This window comes from Heterodontus francisci, chromosome 26, assembly GCF_036365525.1.
Source record: "Heterodontus francisci isolate sHetFra1 chromosome 26, sHetFra1.hap1, whole genome shotgun sequence".
NCBI lineage: Eukaryota > Metazoa > Chordata > Chondrichthyes > Heterodontiformes > Heterodontidae > Heterodontus > Heterodontus francisci.
The window spans coordinates 64,764,550-64,785,601 of NC_090396.1; the positions used below are offsets into that span (position 1 = coordinate 64,764,550).

The 21,052-nt window shown below is 42.0% G+C and overlaps 1 protein-coding gene across 2 annotated transcripts in view; it reads left to right on the forward strand.

The window, feature by feature from the left end:
• The window catches only part of pcyt2 (phosphate cytidylyltransferase 2, ethanolamine), a 58,839-nt gene that overhangs the window by 28,728 nt on the left and 9,059 nt on the right, over positions 1-21,052 (forward strand). For both annotated transcript variants that reach the window (XM_068058426.1, XM_068058427.1), the window contains 8 exons: positions 236-320; positions 2,638-2,682; positions 3,345-3,483; positions 3,582-3,664; positions 5,830-5,907; positions 6,056-6,121; positions 14,380-14,445; positions 20,330-20,418. In XM_068058426.1, the coding sequence (XP_067914527.1) occupies positions 236-320; positions 2,638-2,682; positions 3,345-3,483; positions 3,582-3,664; positions 5,830-5,907; positions 6,056-6,121; positions 14,380-14,445; positions 20,330-20,418 (651 nt within the window). The remainder of the gene's footprint in view (positions 1-235; positions 321-2,637; positions 2,683-3,344; positions 3,484-3,581; positions 3,665-5,829; positions 5,908-6,055; positions 6,122-14,379; positions 14,446-20,329; positions 20,419-21,052) is intronic.

Genomic DNA, 21,052 nt, shown 5'->3' on the forward strand with positions numbered 1-21,052 from the left:
AGGATATGGGCAGTAGTTCTCTTTTTTTTAATGAGTTTGAGTTGACAGAGGATGAAAAATGAAGGCCAGCCAGGAGACCATTGGAATAGTCAATTCAAGAAAGGCGTGGTTGAGGGTTTTTTTTTAAATCAGCAACTAAGCCGAGGCAAGGGTGGAGCCTATACGGATTAATTGAATGAGAAATATGGGTAACCATACTCATTGACCTTTTCTGATTTTAAAAAAAACCTTTCAGAGAGTGTAAACGTACACAGGGGGTTTCTACTACAGACCTGGTTGGCCGAATGCTTCTCCTGACTAAAGCTCATCACAGCAACATTGTGAGTAAAATGTATGATTTATTATTTATTTGGGATTCTGAGCCCATCCATGACAATTTGTATTAATTTTGGCATTGCTTATTTAAATTGTGAAATTCAATGAGGTTTTTGTTGAGTGTTTTAGATTCAAATATGCTAAAACTGACAAACAGAATGAGGAAAAATATCACATGCTTTCATTGGATGTTTTTGGATTAAATATATCTCTATCTAATAAAGAATTTGTCAGATGTTATGGAAGAATATCCGGTGAGAGTTATTTGACTTGAAAATTGATTTTTCTTGTACATTAAAATATTAAATAGAATTATAAAGGGTGATACAAATAGCCAAACGATGTTGCTGTCAGACAATAAAGTGAATACAATTTGCTACAATTAATACAAGCATGAAGAGGAAAGCTAGGACTGAAATATCACAATAGGAAAATGTATCAAATTAATATTCAGTTTATGAAAAAGTTTTGTCTAATTCTGATGCATTGTAATTCAACAAAATCATTTCTTCACATTGAGAAGAAAACATTTTGAAGTATTCTGCAAAGCATAGTTATCAATAGTTTGTACAACACATGTCAACAAATATTACAAATTCAAACTTACTTGAATGGAATCCTGCAGCAGGGTGGTGCTATGCATATAATGGAATATTGATGGAACTTGAAGCCTTGCTTTGCCCTGTTTCCATTCTGAGCCATATCAAAAGAGGAAACAATGAATGGAGCAGTTGCTTCTAGAGGGGAGGGTGAATTGGAGATCATAAATAATTACAGATGAGGAAAGCCATTTGGCTCATGGATAGCTGGGGTTGTTCTCCTTCGGTAAGAGACAAAGTTGAGAGGAGATTTGATGGAGGTGCTCAAAATCATGAGGGGTGTAACAGTAGATAGAGAAAAACTGTTCTCATTGGTGGAAGGGTTGAGTATCAGAGAACACAAGTGGCAAAAGAATCAAAGGCAACATGAGGAAATATTTTGTTTTACAGTGAGTGGTAACATTCTGGAATGTGCTGCATGAAAGGGTACTGGAGGCAGTTCTATCATGGCTTTTAAAGGGAATTGGATAAGCACCTGAAGGAAAAAAAATTGCAAGGCTACAGGGAAAGGGCAGGGGAGTGGGACTAGCTCAATTGCTCTTGGGGAGAGCCACCACAAGTGCAGCAGGCCAAATGTCCGCCTTCTGTGCTATACCCATTCTACAGTTCTATTTCTTGAATGCGAGTCGAAGAGACTTAGTAGTTGGCAGGAAAAAAGACAGAGGCGCAAGGGGAGAGCCAACTGTGCAACAGCCCCGACAAACAAATTTCTCTGCAGCACCTGTGGAAGAGCCTGTCACTCCAGAATTGGCCTTTATAGCCACTCCAGGCGCTGCTTCACAAACCACTGACCACCTCCAGGCGCGTATCCATTGTCTCTCGAGATAAGGAGGCCCAAAAGAAAGAAAGAAAAAGAAAGAAGAAGAAAAGAAATTTCTTGAATGATTCTGACTTGCCTCCACTAGTCTATCTGGAATCTTGATTGTTATGCTCATGAGGAGGAATGGGTGGGGTGGCAGTAGTCATGATCATTAGTAGCTGGTTAGAACTGTGGAATGCTTCTATTATTTGTTATAAGCAGCATTTGTTAAATTGGAATTGGCAGGATTAGGACCTTATGACCTATACTATTCACTGTCTGAATTTAGCCGAAATAATTTGGTGAATTCAATTGTCACAAATTTGAGGCATGCTGTCCAGCTGGACTTTTTATTGCAATGTGGGCCGATTTTAAAGTTGCACTCTTTTTAAATATTAATTTGAGAAGTTGTTTGACCATTGAATTGTGTACTTAAGGTAGTTTAAAGTATAGTCTTGGTTGTACAATTAGGGCCCACTATTAAGCAGTCTTCCCTATTTTGGTTAATTATAATGTTTTTAAATTGTTAATCATTTAAGATGCCTGCAGAAGCATTCTACCTGACTATTTTTTTCTGTGAGGCATTATTGCATATCTGGGAGTTTTAACTTGCTGCTTGGAACTGAAAGGACTTTTTCCATCTTTGATTAAATTGCTGCTATACCGTTGAGTTTTTAGATTTTTTGTTATGGAATTCGTGTTGTTTTCAGATGTACAAAAAAATCTAAAATAAAAATGTCTGAAAGCCAGTGATATATAAAGGAGGTAAGTCAGCCTGAAATCTTCAAATTCTGTACAAATCTCAGAAGCAGGATGCAAAAAAAAATGTTGACTTTATTGAATGAAAAGTTTATAAATTAACTTCAAGTGGTATGATCTCAAAATATTAAAAATTAATTTATTTTTCCCTCCACTTCTCTGCAGGAAAAAAATTCAGACTACCAGGAGCACACTGACAACTTTGGCAAGGTATTGGTTCAGTTTTTTTTTCCTCTTTCCCTGCATGTTTTGGTTTGTTCATGAGTATAATTTTTGGATTCTTTTTTTTTTGGTTTTTAATTTCCTTTTTTATAAATGAACATCAATTCATGTGCTGATACTTGAGCAGTAAAACAATTTATCAAAATACTGGCAACTTTCTTAAATGTTGCTCAGATTACTATACCATGAGACTAGCCTTTTTTAAGAAAATGATCAATAACTTATTTTCAAAAAAAAAAAGAAAATGACCAAATACAATAATACCCTGTCCTGTTCAGGTTAATTGCTACTGATTGGTACAAGGATCTTTCAATCAATTTCTTTTCAATTGATGAGTGAGAGGCAAAGTTGTAGTGTCATGGGATTCCAGAGACATTTCACAATTGTGTACATTGCTGCTAAGAAAATGGCATAGCAATGAAAATCATATTGCAAGACGAAAATGCAATTGGAGTGATAAAATAAGCTTTTTGAGTTCATTGTAATTATCCCAGTACAGCCTGCTAAAGAGAACCTTTGCTTAGAAGATATTTTGAGATAGATTATCTGATTTGAGGGTCTTTGAATTTAAGATTCAAACCTTTTTTAAAATTAATATTAAGTCACTGCAAGTGTCCTAAAGTAAATTTTTCTTTTTTTTAAAAAAAAAGGGACCAAAAGGTCACAGCCCTTGGACTGGAGTATCTCAGTTTTTGCAGACATCCCAAAAAATCATTCAGTTTGCTTCTGGAAAAGAGCCTCAACCAAATGATACTATAATCTACGTGGCAGGAGCATTTGATTTGTTCCGTATCCTTACTGAAAGTAAATTTTGATAAAAGTATGCTTGATTTTATAATCTATTAAATAAATGTCATCAACTTCTCATTCCTTGACAAATTGTAAAGATATTGGTCATGTCGACTTTCTAGAAAGCGTCTACCAGTTGGCAGAAAAGCCTTATATTATTGTCGGTCTGCATTTTGACCAGGTAGGTCCAGCTTACTCAATTTAAGTTCGCATCGCATTTATCTTTAAAGCCATAATTAATTTCTAGGAAGAGGAGGCAAAAACTTCTACTGATGCAGATAATTTTCTGTTCTGTAGTTTAGTAATCCATGCCATTTTTTTGTTCAAAATACTAGTACGTCATCTTCTCGAGTCTAGGTAGTGTTAATATCAACTTAAGCAAATTTCCTGTTATAAATTTAAATATGTTTCAATGGTTTTCTTTGCTTTGCAATAAATATACAAATATAGTAAATCAGTTGAACTCTTCTGATAATACAGAAAGGAAGCAAGTTATGTCGGCTAAAGGCCTGCTACCTGACCCGAACCCGACAGGACCCGACGACGTGTCGGGTTCATGTTGGGTCACTATTCCGGGTCCGGCTTTCGGGTTTGGGTCGGGCCGGGTTCAGATCAGGGACACTGTGTAGTAATTGGACTTGAAAGGTTGTTTAAAATGAAGATTAGAGCCACGAAGTCGGTGATTGTTTGGTCACAAGTTAAACAGAAACCCATGGAATTGTGCCCAGACAGGTTGTGCCACACTGTACCAGTATTTGTATTGCTTAAAGTAAACAGAGCAATTACCCGAAGGCTCAGAAAATTTCGTTATACGTTGGCTCTGTTTGCTGACAATGCCACCACTAGGTGGCGCTGCAATGGCACATGCGCAAGTGCCAGCTGTGCCACTAAAACATCAGTCTCCGAGGTCAGGCAGCTGCCAGAATTAAAGATGGCGCTGCTCAAATAATCACACGATGGCAATCTAAACACCTGGCAGGACACAATCGGCGGGGGGACGGAGGAGAGCGCACCTGCCACCAGCAAGGTCTTTGGCCGCGCTCTCCCCGCACCCGCTCCCCCCCCCCCCACCCCTGCTCTCTGCGGCCCGGATCCCCCCACCATCTGCCCACGTTGCGATGACATCATCTGCGCATGCGCCAACCAGTCCAGGCACTGCGGAACGCAGCGCATGCGCAGAGGGTAGGAACCAATCTGCTCATGTGCGCAGATTGGCGCAGTCGGGTGACGTAAGCTGCCGGCTGCGTTGTCAGTAATCACTTTGTTATACATTACCTAGACTCCTGCTTTACATGTTGAAATACTTGCTGCAAGTTTATCCAGTGAGCAGCTGAGATGCAGAGACCAGAAAGGTTCTTGAGTGTTTAATTATTATACAGTACTGTATGTGTGTAGACTAGAGTCCTGACTGATCATTTTATATTTTTATATAAATACTGTATATTTTATAATAATTAATAACTCAGGACCTTCCTGGTCTCTGCATCTCAGCTGCTCACTGGATGAACTTGCAGAAAGTATTTCAACCTGTAAAGCAGGAGTCTAGGTAATGTATAATGTTTTCTGAGCCTTCAGGCAACTGCTGTGTTTATTTTAAGCAATACAAATACTGGTACAGTGTGGTACAACCTGTCTGGGCACAACTCCATGGGTTTCTGTTTAACTCGTGACCAAACAATCACTGAATTAGTGGCTCTAATCGTCATCTTTTTAAACAACCCTTCAAGTCCAATTACAGTTTTTGTTGCTTCTCTGCACAAACTGAAAAAGTGTAAAATTGATTCGGAATCGCAAGGTAGGTAGAGTGAACATTCCGGTGGTCGGGTCGGGTAGGGCTTGGTTCGGGTGCGGGAACAAATAGAAGGACTCTGGTCGGGTCGGGCTGTGGTCTGATGTGGTTCTGTCGGGTTTGGGTTGGGTTTTTTTTTGTCCTGGCCTGAGCATGCCTTTAATGTAGACTGATAAGTTGCAACTTAACAATATTTTTGTTTAACGTACAGGCACTTGTGCAATAAAGTAAAATGGAAAATATTTGTGGAATAGTAGCTTTCATTAACATGCAGTTTGTGTCCTGCTTTCAAGTGCTATTAATGCAAGGGAAATTCCTAACTATGCATGATTAGACAGGAATTGTAGGTTAAATCAAGTTAGTAAATTATGGGTGTATGTGCCTGTCTGGCTGTTTTTCTTTCCGTGCGCGCGTGTGTGTTCTCACTCAATTTACATCATCCTAATTTAAATGCTTACCTTCTGCCTCATTAAGAAGTACTTGATTCGATGTTCTATCCAGTCCAAGCTTGGAAATTAGGCATTGGTATCTTTATTAAACTACTTTCCTTCTTGTAGGAAGTGAACAGATACAAGGGAAAGAATTACCCAATAATGAATGTACATGAAAGGACACTCAGTGTACTGGCCTGTAGAGTGAGTATAGCATTTTGTAATGTCTCAGATTTTGACTATTCAATGCATATCTTTTAATCACTCTCTGGTTTTCCAATGTGTGAACCACTTCTAAATTTTAATTTATTGTATTTGGTGCAATTATTTTTTTGCATTCTTTTTCTTTCAGTATGTGTCAGAAGTAGTAATAGGAGCTCCTTACTCTGTGACCGCAGATTTGCTGGATCACTTCAAGGTATGATTAATTTAAACAGAAAACTAAACATTAGATTAACTGTATAACATCTCCAGCTAATGTTTTCTTCCCCCTTCAAGCTATTCAATTTATGATGGATTTATAATTTGGAACTGCAAACTTTTAAATTCTATTTAAATTAAGCTCTTTCTCCCACCCCACCCCCAATCTGAACACAAGTATGTAATTATAGAATTCCTGCCCAAAGATTTCACGAACACTCACAATACTCTTAAATTAAAATTGTGTTTTTATTACAATCATCAAAAATCAGTGGCATCATACATTGCATAGCGTAAAACAGTATATTCTCTAGTTCACTGTGCAACCTCGCAGGAAAGCAAACCTTCGATCCTTAAGTACAGGTTAACTCCTCTTCAAATTCTAGTGCAGTGCACAATATCTGCCACACAACTCCAACAGTGTCCGACTTCGGCATACGTTGCCAGATGTTTTAAAGGGAATGAATCAACCCTTTCCCTGTTTTCTCCCCCTTCTGCAGTCATCTTCATAGCTTGTGGCTAGGAGCAACTAACTTGCTTGCACTAAAATAAAGGGTATAACTCTAAAGTGGGTGCAGGAACAGGGGGACCTGCGTGTAAATGTGCATAAGTCATCGAAGGTAGCAGGACGTGTTGAGAAAGCGAATAATAAAACATACAGTATCTTAGGGTTTATTAATAGGGGCATAGAGTACAAGAGCAAGAAGGTTATGTTAAACTTGTATAAACAGGTTTGGCTTCAACTGGAGTATTGCATCCGGTTCTGGGCACCGCATTTAAGGAAAGATGTGAAGGCATTGGAAAGACTGCAGAAAAAATTCACAAATAAAGTTCCTTATCCCTGGAACTATTTACGAAGGTAGATTGGAGACAATGGGGCTGTTGGCCTTGGAGAAGAGAAAGCTGAGAGGAGATTTGATTGAGATATTCAAAATCATTCAGGGTCTGGACAGAGCAGATAGGGAAAACCTGTTCCCACTCGTGAAAGTCTGAAGAACAAGAGGGTACAGATTTAAGGTAATTGGAAAAAGAACCAATGGCGACGTCGGGAAAAACTTTCACACAGCCAGTGGTTAGGATGTGGAATGCACTGCCAGAGTGTATGGTGGAGGCAGGTTCAATCGCGGCATTCAAAAGGGAATTCGAGGTTTATCTGAAAAGGAAGAATGTGTGCAGAGTTACGGGGAGAAAGCAGAGGGATGGCATTGAGTGAATTGCTCACTCGGAGAACCGGTACAGACAGGTTAGGTGGAATGGTCTCGTTCTGTGCTGTCACGATTCTGTGGTACCTCTTGGCATGCCCTCTAGTGGCCATTGATAGTGTTAAATCACCAAATACCTCCAGTCCTGCAATTAATAGTCGTCCTCTCACCCTGTATCATCAAATCTAGTGGCAGTATGTTGCAACTTCAGGGAATTCAAAAGCATTTAAGTTGCAGTGATTGTATGATCTATAAATGAGCACTTATTTAAATTGTACTGCAAAAGGGGAATGAAATGTACAGGAGAACACTTTCAAGTTTCAGTACTGAAAATGTAAAGTGAAATTTTGTTCTTTCTGTCCCTCCCCAATCAAATTTAAAATTGGGCAACTGCCTCAAACTGTATAGCATTGTACTTTAACAAAATATACAAACTCCGTGGTAGTCTTGTATGACACCATTGAACATGGAGTGGGTTGAAGAAAGGAGGGCAAACTAAAATGAATTTTTACTGTATTTATTTTGTAAAAATGTATCCTTGTTCATCTATAATGTGAGTGAAGGACATTATAGATGAACAAGGATACATTTTTACAAAATAAATACAGTAAAAATTCATTTTAGTTTGCCCTCCTTTCTTCAACCCACTCCATGTTCAATGGTGTCATACAAGACTACCACGGAGTTTGTATATTTTGTTAAAGTACATGGATTTATGATAGTGGATCAGAAGATGACCCAGTTCAGGGTACAGAGGGTCCCAGTCCTATACATTCAAATGGCTTTAAAACTGACCTAAAACCGATGCTGGAAATCTGAAAAATGAGCAGAAAATTATGGAAATACTCAACAGGTCAAACAGAGGAGTATAAGATTACTATTTCAGATCTATGACCCTTCTGAGAGAGAATTAAAATATTAACCCTGCTTCTCTGTTAAGTTGACCTCAGCTGGAGCAGTGAGTGGGTCTCAATCCCCTAGCTTACAGAGATAAAAATCAACCAGGTTTCTTACACGTTCGCAACAACACAAGTGCCAGACAGTTACCACTTCCAACAATGTTCTAAATTGGGGGAAGGCAAATTTTACAAAACTGAGAGGTAACGTGGCGAAAGTGGACTGGATACAGCTACTTGAAAGAAAACCAGTGGGAGTTATTCAAAAGCGAGATACTACAGGCATGTCCCCACAAAGATTAAGGGTGGTACTGCCAAATCTAGAGCCCCCTGGTTATCTAGAAGCTTAAAGGGTAAGTTAAAGCAGAAAAAGAAAGCTTATGACAATCACAAATACCTTAATACTTTAGAAAGCCTTGAGGAGTATAGAGCAGGGGTGAAATAAAGGAAACTAGGAAAGCAAAGAGCGAACGTGAAAAATTATTGGCAGGTAAAATCAAGGAAAACCCAAGGATGTTTTATCAATACATTAAGAGCAAGAGGTTAACTAAGGAAAGGGTAGGGCCTATCAGAGATGTACAAGGGAACTTGTGCATGGATACAGAAGATGTGGGCAGGGTTCTTAATGCGTTTTTTTGTCTCTGCCTTCACAAAGGAGAGGGTTGATGCAGATAGTGTAGTAAATGAGGAGGAGTGTGAAATATTAAATACAATAAGCATAATGAGAGAGGAAGTACTGGAGGGTCTGACATCCTTGAAAGTGGATAAATCACCAGGATTGCATCCTAGGTTGTTAAAGGAAGCCAGGGAGAAAATAGCGGATGTGCTGAGGAGCATCTTCAAATCTTCACTCGATTCAGGTGAGGTGCCAGATGGTTGGAGGTCTGCGAACATTGTACCATTCTTTCAAAAGGGTGCGAGGGATAGGTCAAATAATTATAGGCCAGTCAATCTGACCTCTGGTGGGTAAATTGTAAGAATCAATTCTGAGGGACAGGATAAACTGCCACTTAGAAAGGCACGGATTAATCCGGGATTGTCAGCATGGATTTGTCATGGGTAGGTCATTTCTTACTAACTTGATTGAGTTTTTTGAGGAAGTAACAGAGGGTAGTGCAGTGGATGTGGTCTACATGGATTTTAGTAAGGCATTTGACAAGGTCCCGCATGGCAAACTGGTCAGTAAAATGAAGGCCCATAGGTTACAGGGGAATGTGGCAGGTTGGATCCAGAATTGGCTCAGGGACAGGAAACGAAGGGTAGTAGTTGATGGATGTTTTTGTGAATGGAAAGCTGTTTTCAGTGGCATTCTACAGGACTCCATGTTGGGTCCCTTGCTGTTTGTGATGTATATTAATGATTTGGACTTAAATGTGGGAGGCATGATTGGGAAATTTGCTGATGACACAAAAATGGCCGTGTAGTTAATAGTGAAGAGGATAGCCGTAGACTCCAGAATGATATCAGTGGTTTGGTTGAGTGGGAAGTGGAATTCAATCCAGATAAGTGTGAGGTAATGCTATTGGGGAGGGAAAATAAAGCGAGGGAATACACAATAAACGGAAAGATATTGAGAGGGGTAGAAGTAGTGAGACCTTGGAGTGCATGTCCACAGGTCCCTGAAGGTGGCAGGACAGGTAGAAAGAGTGAAGAAGGCATATGGATTGCTTTCCTTTATTGGCAGAGGTACAGAATATAAAAGCAGGATATGATGCTGAAACTGTATAAAATGCTGGTTAGGCCATAATTGAAGTATTGCATACAGTTCAGGTCACCACATTACAGAAAGGACAGAATTGGTCTGGAGAGAATACAGAGGAGATTTACAAGAATGTTGCCAGGGCTTGAAAGTTGTAGCTATGAGGAAAGATTGGATAGGCTAGGGTTGTTTCCCCTGGAACTGAGGAGGCTGAGGGGTGACTTAATTGAGGTGTACAAAATTATGAGGGGCCTAGATAGAGTGGACAGGAAGGACCTGTTCCCCCTGGCAGGGAGGTCAGTTACCAGGGTACACAGATTTAAGATGACTGGTGGAAGGATGAGAGGGGACATGAGGAAAAATTTTTCTGCCGAGGGAGTGGTGGGTGTCTGGAGTTTGCTGCCAGGAACGGTGGTGGAGGCAGAAACCTTCAAATCTTTTAAAAGGTACCTGGACATGTACCTGAAGTGCTGTAACCTGCAAGGGTATGGACCAGGTGCTGGAAAGTGGGATTAGATTGAATGGCTTCCTGTGCCAAAATTGTTTTATGGTTCTAAGAGAGAATCTAACCATATCCCTTTGACATTCAATGACATTACCATCGTTGAATCCCCCACTGTCAACATCCTGGGGTTACAATTGAGCAGAAACTTAACTGGTCCAGCCACATAAATACTGTGGCTACAAAAGCAGGTTAGAGGCTGGGAATACTGTGGCAAGTAATGCACCACCTGACTCCACAAAGCTTGTCCACATCTGCAAGGCACATGCGAGGAGTGTGATCGAATACTGTCCACTTGTCTGGATGATCACAGATCCAATCACACTCGAAGCTCGCCACCATTCAAGACAAAGCAGCCCCATTTGATCACCTCATCGACCACCTGAGACATTCACACTCTCCACCACCAGCATACAGTGGCAGCAGTGTGTACCATCCACACAATGCACTGCAGCAACTCCCCAAGGCTCCTTATAGAGCACCTTCCAAACCTGTGATCTCTACTACCTAGAAGGACAAGGGCAGCAGATGCATGGGAATACCCCCACCCGCAAGTTTCTCTCAAAGTCACTCACCAACCTGACTTGGAACTATATTGCCATTCCTTCACAGTCGCTGAGTCAGATTCCTGGAACTAACTCCCCTAACAGTACCGGAGGTATACCTGCACCACATTGACTGCAATGATTCAAGAAGATGACTCACCAGCATCTTCTCAAGTGTAGTTAGGTATGGGCAACAAATGCTGGCCTTACCAGCGACACTCGAATCCCAAGAATGAATTATTTTTTAAAAACTGTTCAGCATTTGCTGGATCTGTTTGTGTAATGTCCGTTACAACCAAGGCAGAAGTAATGCACTGTTAGTTCAGTCCCATTACTCTACAGGTCACAGCATATTATTAGTTTCCCACCTACTGGAAATTAGCCAAATTAAACCCTTTATTAACCCCTAGAATAACACACACCAAACCAGGTATCTTTAACAACAAATTAACTAATAATAAACTAAATCTTAAACAATACTGAGATAAATCTATGTCTGAAAAGACTTCTTATTCTTCCAAACCCTCATGCGCACATATACATACTTTCAAAAGCCAGTGGTTAACCGGTTCTAAAATGATGTTTTGAAAATTTAGAGCTGTTTCTTAGGAATAATAAAGCAACTGGGTTCCAAGTCCTGGTTGGTTACTTTCCCACATCAATAAGGTGGCCCAGAGTCACATCTGAGACCCAGTGTCAGATGCCACTCGAAGTCTCGAGGCAAGTTGATGAACAGTCTGTAATGGATAGGTGTTCAAGGCTCTTCGGCTGCAGTAGGTGTCACACAGAAGTATAACAACAGGTCTATCTAGATTTTGAATTAGTAGTCTATCAGTGGAAACTTTACTGAGTTTCCAAAACTCCCAGAAACACAAAAGACAACAAAGTATCAGTATCACAGTATCCCAGGCTGTTATGTGAGGCAAGGGAGGAGATAGCAGGGGCTCTGACATAAATTTCAAATCCTCTCTGGCCAGAGGAGAGGTACCAGGGGACTGGAGGACAGCGAATGTGGTACCATTATTCAAGAGGGTAGCAGGGATAAACCAGGTAATTGCAGGCCGGTGTGTTTTTCATCAGTGGTAGCGATACTATTGGAAAAATTTCTGAGGGACAGGATTAATCTCCACTTGGAGAGGTAGGGATTAATCAGGGATAGTCAGCATGGCTTTGTTGGGGGGGAATCATGTCTAACAAACTTGATTGAATTTTTCAAGGCGGTGACTAGATGTGTAGATGAGGGTAAAGCAGTTGATGTAGTCTACATGGACTTCAGTAAGGCTTTTGATAAGGTCCCGCATGGGAGTTTGATTAAGAAGGTGAGAGCCTGTGGGATCCAGGGAAATTTGGCTAATTGGATCAAAATTGGCTTAGTGGCAGAGGCAGAGGGTGATGGTTGAGGGTTGTTGTGAGTGGAAGCCTGTGACCAGCGGTGTACCGAAGGATCGGTGCTGGAACCCTTGCTGTTTGTAGTGTACATTAATGATTTAGACGTGAATATAGGAGGTATGATCGCAGATGATCGAGTAAGTTCGCAGATGACATGAAAATTGGTAGTGTTGTAAATAGTGAGGAGGAAAGCCTTTGATTACAGGACTGGTAAGATGGGCGCAGCAGTGGCAAATGGAATTTAATCCTGAGAAGTGTGAGGTGATGCATTTTAGCAGGACTAACAAGGCAACGGAATATACAATGGATGGTAGGACCCTAGGAAGTACAGAGGGTCAGAGGGACCTTGGTGTACTTGTCCATAGATCACTGAAGGCAGCAGCACAGGTAGATAAGGTGGTTAGGAAGGCATATGGGATACTTGCCTTTTATTAGCCGAGGCATAGAATATAAGAGCGGGGAGGTTATGATGGAGTTGTATAAAACGCTAGTTAGGCCACAGCTGGAGTACTGTGCATAGTTCTGGGCACCACACTATAGGAAGGATGCGATTACACTGGAGAGGGTACAGAGGAGATTCACCAAGATGTTGCCTGGGCTGGAGCATTTCAACTATGAAGAGAGACTGGATAGGCTAGGGTTGTTTTCCTTAGAGCACAGAAGGCTGAGGGGGGACATGATTGAAGTATACAAAATTATGAGGGGCATTGATAGGTTAGATAGGAAGAGACTTTTTCCCTTAGTGGAGGGGTCAGTAACCACGGGGCATAGATTTAAGGTAAGGGGCAGGAGGTTTAGAGGGGTTTTGAGGGAAAAAAGTTTCACCCAGAGGGTGGTTGGAATCTGGAACACACCACCTGCAGGGGTGGTAGAGGCAGTAACCCTCAATATTTAAGAAATATTTAGATGAGCACTTGAAACGCCATAGCATACAAGGCTACAGGCCAAGTGCTGGAAACTGGGATTAGAATAGATTGGTGCTTCATGGCCGGAATAGACATGATGGACCGAAGGGCCTGTTTCTGTGCTGTATAACTCTGCCTCAGGAGTGAATTTAGAGTCACAGTCAGAGACTTCTTAGAGACTGGGGTAAAAAGACATTTTCTACCTCCAATAATGCAAATATTCCTTTCTAGGGATCTTTTCTTCTTTAGGCGAAACACAGCCTGTAGGCCAATGTAGATTTTCTGCTGAGACACACAAATCCTTCCTTCAAGGAGAGCACGCTTCGCTGGTCTGCCAGTTCAAACCAATTCTAGCCAGTCTTTACACAGTCGAACAGATACAATACAGCATGTGACCACATCTCTCTTGCTGTTGCTTAGGAACAGGCTTGCAGCTCGCACACGCTGTTCCCAGAGAATATAAAAACTGCTCTGTCTTAAAGGCACACAGATTCCCCCCTTAGTTTTTAAACACAGACAAACAAAACACTTCCATGACATGTCCTCATTAGGCTCTACTGTAATGCACTAAGCAATTGAATAGCCTGCTAACATTTAATATTGTGAATGATACTATGATTAATCAGAGATTGAGCAATACCCATGCACAAGAGTTGAAGCCTTCAGGAAGGAGAGAGAAAACTGATGACTTTAAAAGCTTTACACTACAATTATGAAATCATCTTGTGCTTTGTGTGGAATTTCATTAAGTTTAATGTTTCTCTTGTAGCTAATTTGTGTTATTATGTCCCATGGTGATTTGCTGGACGAATGAGCTGAAAAACTATCCCATCTTACTTTTGACTTCAAGGTTTTGAAAATATTTTAGTTTTCTAGTTTGGCAGGGTGGGGGGAGAAAAAATGAAAGGATTAGTGACATCAAAGGACTTGAGCCTTGAAGCACCAGGCCAAATCCAAGCTGTTTGCCTTTATTTATTACTCTAATCAATATGAAGTGATGATTGAGCTGTGTGAACTGTTTGCTAATGGTCTTCAATGAAATACAAAAACATTACAACTGCAATGAAATGCTTGTAAATTAATCACTACAAGGATTGAGTCGACTTTTTTCTCTCCAGGTTGACTTGGTCTGTCATGGAAAGACAGAAGTAATGGCTGATAAAGATGCTTCAGATCCATATGCTGTAAGTTAAGACTTGTCACACTGAATGTTAGTGCATTTATAAAGATCATTATTTTATAATTGAGCTCTGCCTTTATTCACCTCCCCCTCCACTTCCCCTTAAATACTGCAAATTTAAAAACTGGATTGACTAATTCAGCTGTATTGGAATGCATGTACAACAAACCATTTAAGTAAAAAGAGAAATGGACAGTGTCCTGACAATGCAGAGTGATTGTCAATGTCATCAGTGCGTCTGAACATTTGCCAGCTTGCCAGTATGGGTCTGCACATGTGCCCATCAGCATCACCAAATAATGACGTCAGAGTGTTGCTTCACCCTCAATGACCGCCATCATCCCCTCCAGCAACACCCTGTTGTTCTTCCCACCCCCCCCCCCACACAATCGCTGCCTCAATCACTGCTTACCTTCCTCGCTTCCCCCCTTTGCAATTGGCGCCTCAGTCACCATTTCTCTTCCCTGCTCTCGCATGTTTGCCGCTCCAGCCCGCTGCTTGCTTCCCCAGCCGCCCCCCCTGCTGCTTCTCCGGCCAGGAAGGGAACTGTGAGCAGAAGGACGCGGGAGAGAACGGCAGGATGGAGTGGCGAGAAGGTGGGAGCAGGAAGAGAAGCGGCAATCGCGGAAGGAAGCGGGAAACTGAATGTGGCGATCACGAGAGGGAGCGGGGTACTGTTGGTTTGTGGAAGCGGCGATCGCGGCCATTGAGGGGTGAGCGGGGTTTGGGTTCATCTTTTGTGTCAAGTTGAGCAGAACCATTTTTATTACTGGCAGCTGCCTGAGACGTCGCAGACAGTGACGTTTCTGTCGACAGGGCTGCATTTGCACATATTCCAGTACTGTGCCACCTACTGGTTACCTTTTCAGCAAACGCCGCCAAAAAATAAAGGGCACAACTCTAAAGAGGGTACAAGAACAGTGTGTTCTGGGGGTATACGTGCACAAATCGTTGAAGGTAGGGCAGGTTGAGAAAGTGGTTAAAAAGCATACAGGGTCCTGGCTTTTATAAATAGAGCATTAGAGTACAAAAGCAAGGAAGTTATGTGAATCTTTTATTTAAAAACTCTGGTTCAGTCTCAGCTGGAATATTGTGTCCACCTCGGGGCACCACACTTTAGGAAGGATGTGAAGGCTGTAGAGAGAGTGCAGGAAAGATTTAAGAGAAAGGTTTCAGGGATGAGGGACTTCAGTTACATGAATAGAGGGGAGTAGCTGGGGCTGTTCTCAGAAGAGAAGGTTGAGAGGAAATTTAATAGAGGTGCTCAAAATCATGAAGGGTCTAGACAGCGTAACTGGGAGAAACTGTTCCTATTGAGGGAAGGGTCGAAAAACCAGAGGATGACCATTTAAGGTGACTGACAAAAGAGCCAACGGTGGCATGAGGAAAAACATTTTCATGCAGCAAGTGGTTAGGATCTGGAATGCATTGCCTGAGTGTGATGAAGGCCGATACAATCGGGGCTTTCAAATGGGAAGTGGATAAGCACCTGGAGAGAGAATTTACAGTGCTATGGTGAAAGGTGGGGATTGGATGGGAGTGGAATGAGTTGAGTTGCTCCTGCAGAAAGCTGACAAAGACATAATGGGCCAAATCATAGAGACTTACAGCACAGAAGGAGGCCATTCGGCCCATGCTGTCCATGCCGGCCAGCAAGTAACCATCCAACCTAATCCTACTTTTCCAGCTATTGGTGTGTAACCTTGTAGGTTACAGCGCTTCAAGTGCATATTCAGGTACTTTTTAAATGTTATGGGGGTTTCTGCCTCTACCACCCTTTCAGGCAGTGAACCCTCTGGTTGAAAAAATTTCCCCTCAAATTCTCTTTCAACCTGCTACCTCTTACTGTAAATTGTATCCCCTGATTATGGACCATTCAGCGAAGGGTAATAGGACCTTCCTATCTACTCCATCTAGACCCCTCATAATTATATAACTTCAATTAGGTCTCCCCTCAGCCTTCCCTCTTCCAATGTAAACAAACCCTAGCCTATCCAGTCTTTCCTTATAACTAAAATTCTGCAGTCCAGGCAGCATCTTTGTAAATCTCTGTACCCTCTCTAGTGCAATCACATCTTTCCTATAGTGTGGTGACGAGAACTTCATGCAGTACTCCAACTGTGGCCTAACTTGTCTTTTACACAATTCCAGCATAACCTCCCAGCTGAGGCATAGAATATAAGTATGTCTCTTGACCACTTTATCTACCTGTCCAGCCACCTTCAGGGATCGGTGGGCATGCACTCCAAGGTCCCTCTGTTCCTCTACACTTCTCAGTATCTGCTATTATTTTGTATTCCCTTGCTTTGTTAGCCTTCCTAAAATGAATTACTCCTCATTGAACTCCATTTTCCACTGTTCTGCCCACCTGACTAGTCCATTGATATCTTCCTGCAGTCTGCAGCTTTCTTCATTGACCACATGGACAAAAGAGCTGAGCTCCAGAGGTGAGGTGAGAGTGACTGCCCATGACATCAAGGCAGCATTTGACCGAGTATGGCATCAAGGAGCCCTAGCAAAACTGGAGTCAGTGGGAATTGGGGAAAACTCTCTGCTGGTTGGAGTCATACCTAGTGCAAAGGAAGATGGCTGTGGTTGTTGGAGGTCAATCATCTGAGCTCCAGGACATCACTGCAGGAGTTCCTCAGGGTAGTGTCCTAGGCCTAACCATCTTCAGCTGCTTCATCAAGGACCTTCCTTCAATCATAAGGTCAGAAGTGGGGATGTTCGCTGATGATTGCACAATGTTCAGCACCATTTGCGGCGACTCAAATATTGAAGCAGTCCATGTAGAAATGCAGCGAGACCTAGACAATATTGGGCTGATAAGTGGCAAGTAACATTCGCGCCACACAAGTGCCAGGCAATGACCATCTCCAACAAGAGAGAATCTAACCATTTCCCCTTGACATTCAATGGCATTACCATCGCTGAATCCCCCACTGTCAACATCCTAGGAGCTACCATTGACCAAACCTGAATTGGAGTAGCCATATAAATACTGTGGCTACAAGAGCATGTCGGAGGCTAGGAATCCTGCAGCAAGTAACTCACTTCCTGACTCCCTAAAGCCTGTCCACCATCTACAAGGCACAAGTCAGGAGTGTGATGGAATACTTGCCTGGATGGGTACAGCTCCAACAACACTCAAGAAGCTTGACACCATCCAGAACAAAGCAGTCCGCTTGATTGGCACATCATCCACAAACATTCACTCCCTCCACCACCGACGCACGGTGGCAGCACTGTGAACCATCTACAAGATGCACTGCAGCAACGCACCAAGGCTCCTTAGACAGCACCTTCCAAACCCGTGACCTCTACCACCTTGAAGGACGAGCAGCAGATGCATGGGAACATCGCCACCTGCAAGTTCCCCTCCAAGTCACACACCATCCTGGCTTGGAACTATATCGCCGTTCCTTCACTGTCGTTGGGTCAAAATCCTGGGACTCCCTTCCTAACAGCACTGTGGGTGTACCTACCTCCCATGGACTGCAGCAGTTCAAGAAGGCAGCTCACCACCACCTTAAGGGCAATTAGGGGTGGGCAATAAATGCTGGCATAGCCAGTGACGCCCACATCCCATCAATGAACAAAATAAAAATGTTTGTATCATCTGCAGACTTCTTAATCATACCCACTACATTCAAGTCCAAATCACTGAGCCCTGCAGAAACCCACTGGAAACTTCCAGTCATAAACACCCATCAACCATTACCCTTTGCTTCCTGCCCCTGAGCCAGTTTTGAATCCAACTTGCCACTTTGCCTTGGATTCCATGGGTTTTTACTTTTGTGACCAGTCTGCCGTATGGGACTTTATCAAAGCCTTGCTAAAAATCCATATAGACTACATCAATAGTGGATCTCATAGACAAGATGAGCTCAGCGAGCACAAGGGCAGATGGAGAAAGTAGAGAATGGGGAGGGGAGGAACCTTGGCATGGTGGGAAAAGGGAAGGGAGGGATGCAGCAGAGGCAGCTGAACTGATGTTCTCAATCTTAGTGAGAATGACATCTACGAACAACTCGTACTTGTTGGGAGATGAGAGTGGAGGGGTTTAAGAAGAAGGTGGGTAAGAGAAATTTGAATTATCTTTACATTTAAGGGTCATCCTGGAGTAAAGAGCAGATTTGGCTAAGAAGAGTTTGATGTAGTCTGGCCAGATCTAAAGTAGCTGTGAGTCATAAGCATTCAAATCTGCCTCCTATGGACTTTGCATCGGGGCTTTTGTAGAGGGTGCCCGGGGGTGGGGGGGGGTGGTGCTGGGGGTTTGCTGGCTACCGGGTTGGGAGAAAGTAAGGGTTTTGCTGGGGCCTAAGGGCATCGAAGGCAGTGAGGAAGTGACAGAACAGATTGATTAGCTGCTGAAATGTTGTGGCAAACAGATGACAAAAGGCTTCGTTGGGAGTTTGAAACTGCTATTGTAAGTGACTTTAGGGGAGGCTTCTCTGGGCAGACACAGGAGGAAGTAGGTTGGAATGGGGAATGTGAGGGGTGCAAGGTCAAACTTTTTTCCAGTGGGGTCACTGGACAGCAATTATTTTTAAACCAGCTGATTTCCTGGAGCCGCCAGGGCATCTCATCCACTCTCCTGGATAAATAGATTAAACTGAGAACTTTTTTGGTTTGTACTGACTATTCAGCATTTATTTATTTTTATTTATTTAGAGATACAGCACTGAAACAGGTCCTTCGGCCCACTGAGTCTGTGCCGACCAACAACCACCCATTTATACTAACCCTACAGTAATCCCATATTCCCTGCCACCTACCTACACTAGGGACAATTTACAATGGCCAATTTACCTATCAACCTGCAAGTCTTTTGGCTGTGGGAGGAAACCGGAGCACCCGGCGAAAACCCACGCGGTCACAGGGAAAACTTGCAAACTCCGCACAGGCAGTACCCAGAATTGAACCCGGGTCGCTGGAGCTGTGAGGCTGCGGTGCTAACCACTGTGCCGCCCAACCACTGTGCCGCCCAAAGCATCTACTTTATTTATTTTTCAACACCTCTGCCCAGCCCTTTCAGAGAAATCTTAGAATATGCTTTCAAGTATACCCATTTGCTTTACTCAGCTTTAGAACTTAGAAATGGGTCATACTACATAAGAATAAACTCAATTAGTTGAGCATGTAAAGTGTTGAATCTGCTTCTAAACAACCGCTTCAACATCATGCATCCATTGAATGCTAACTTTTCAATATTTGACATTGTATAGAATTATTCATGCAGTATACAGTTGGGGAAGGCTGGTACTGCTCATGCTCTGAGATAATTGCTCATTCCAGCAATCTACAGAAGCAGCTTTCCTTGCATGTCTGACAAAATCTGGGATAAGCTGGAAGGTAAAGCTTTTAGGTGTTTTCTACTGACATCGCAATTACAGGACACTAGAATCATCTTTTGTCTTTTTTTTGGGTATCTGCAGCAGGTTCCACATTTTGGGCTGATGTGGAAAGTAGTGTGTATATTTGCATTTGTAAGCTGGCCTTTTTCAAATTATAGCATTGTCCTAGATTCAACTTTATAAATGTCATCAAATTAGAATGTTACTGGTAAACCTTTTTTTAAAAAATGTATGTATATGCGATTCAGTTTGCTGTGGCCTTAATGGCAATCCACTTCAGATCACCTGGAAGTGTGACTCACTTTCATGCCAAATGTTGTCTTGATCTGGATCACATTTCTGCAGTATTGCTGCTAACTGTGTTTTGCCTCCCGAGGCCAATGCAAGAGGCATTGAGAAACAATGTTTCATATTCCAAAGAGGATGAAAATGCAACATGGTAGTTTTATATTAAATATGAGCAAAAAATCATTTGGTCTTAAGTTATTATTTGTGTTCAGTTTTTTTTATTGTATTTTACTTTCACTGCAGGAACCTAAACGACGCAACATATTCAAATCAATCCATAGTGGTAATGATCTCACTACAGACCACATTGTTCAAAGAATAATTAAGAATAGGTGAGAAAAATTGATTTCTTTAAAGTCATTTGCTGGCTATTTCCCTTTTAATCTGATATGTTAGATGGAAACTGTCCAGCAAATAATTCCTAGTTTTTAAGTCTTTGGCGCTAGGCATCAGAATTGTTATGAATGATTTGATTATCTGTCATTGTACTTCTACTTATTTTGCATTTTAGTACTGATTGCCCTGTATTTGCTAGTTGTGTGATCAGGGTAAAGCAATATATTTTATAAGTGCATATTTGTAACTTGAATTTTGTGAAGATTAGAGAAGGAACAAAGTTGTTCTCTTGTGCCTTTTTTTTACAGAATGCAACAATTTGTGCTGGGCTGCTGAAGCCATTGGAAATGTACAGCTCCAGTATCTAATCCAGTTAGCCATTCTTCTTGCGTAAACCTGGATGAATGTTTGGGAGGGGAGCATTTGGCATCAGCAACCATCATAGCTGCAACGCAGCGTAATTCTGTCCATACTCAATATCAATACAAGAGACCTTCCGAGAACATTTTAGATAGCAATCAGGAGTGATGACCCCGGCCAAGAGAAACTGATGTCAGTTCATTGATCTGTATGGCTGAAACACTGTACAATAAATTTGATTGCTGAGGAGACTTGGTTAATTTGGCTAAC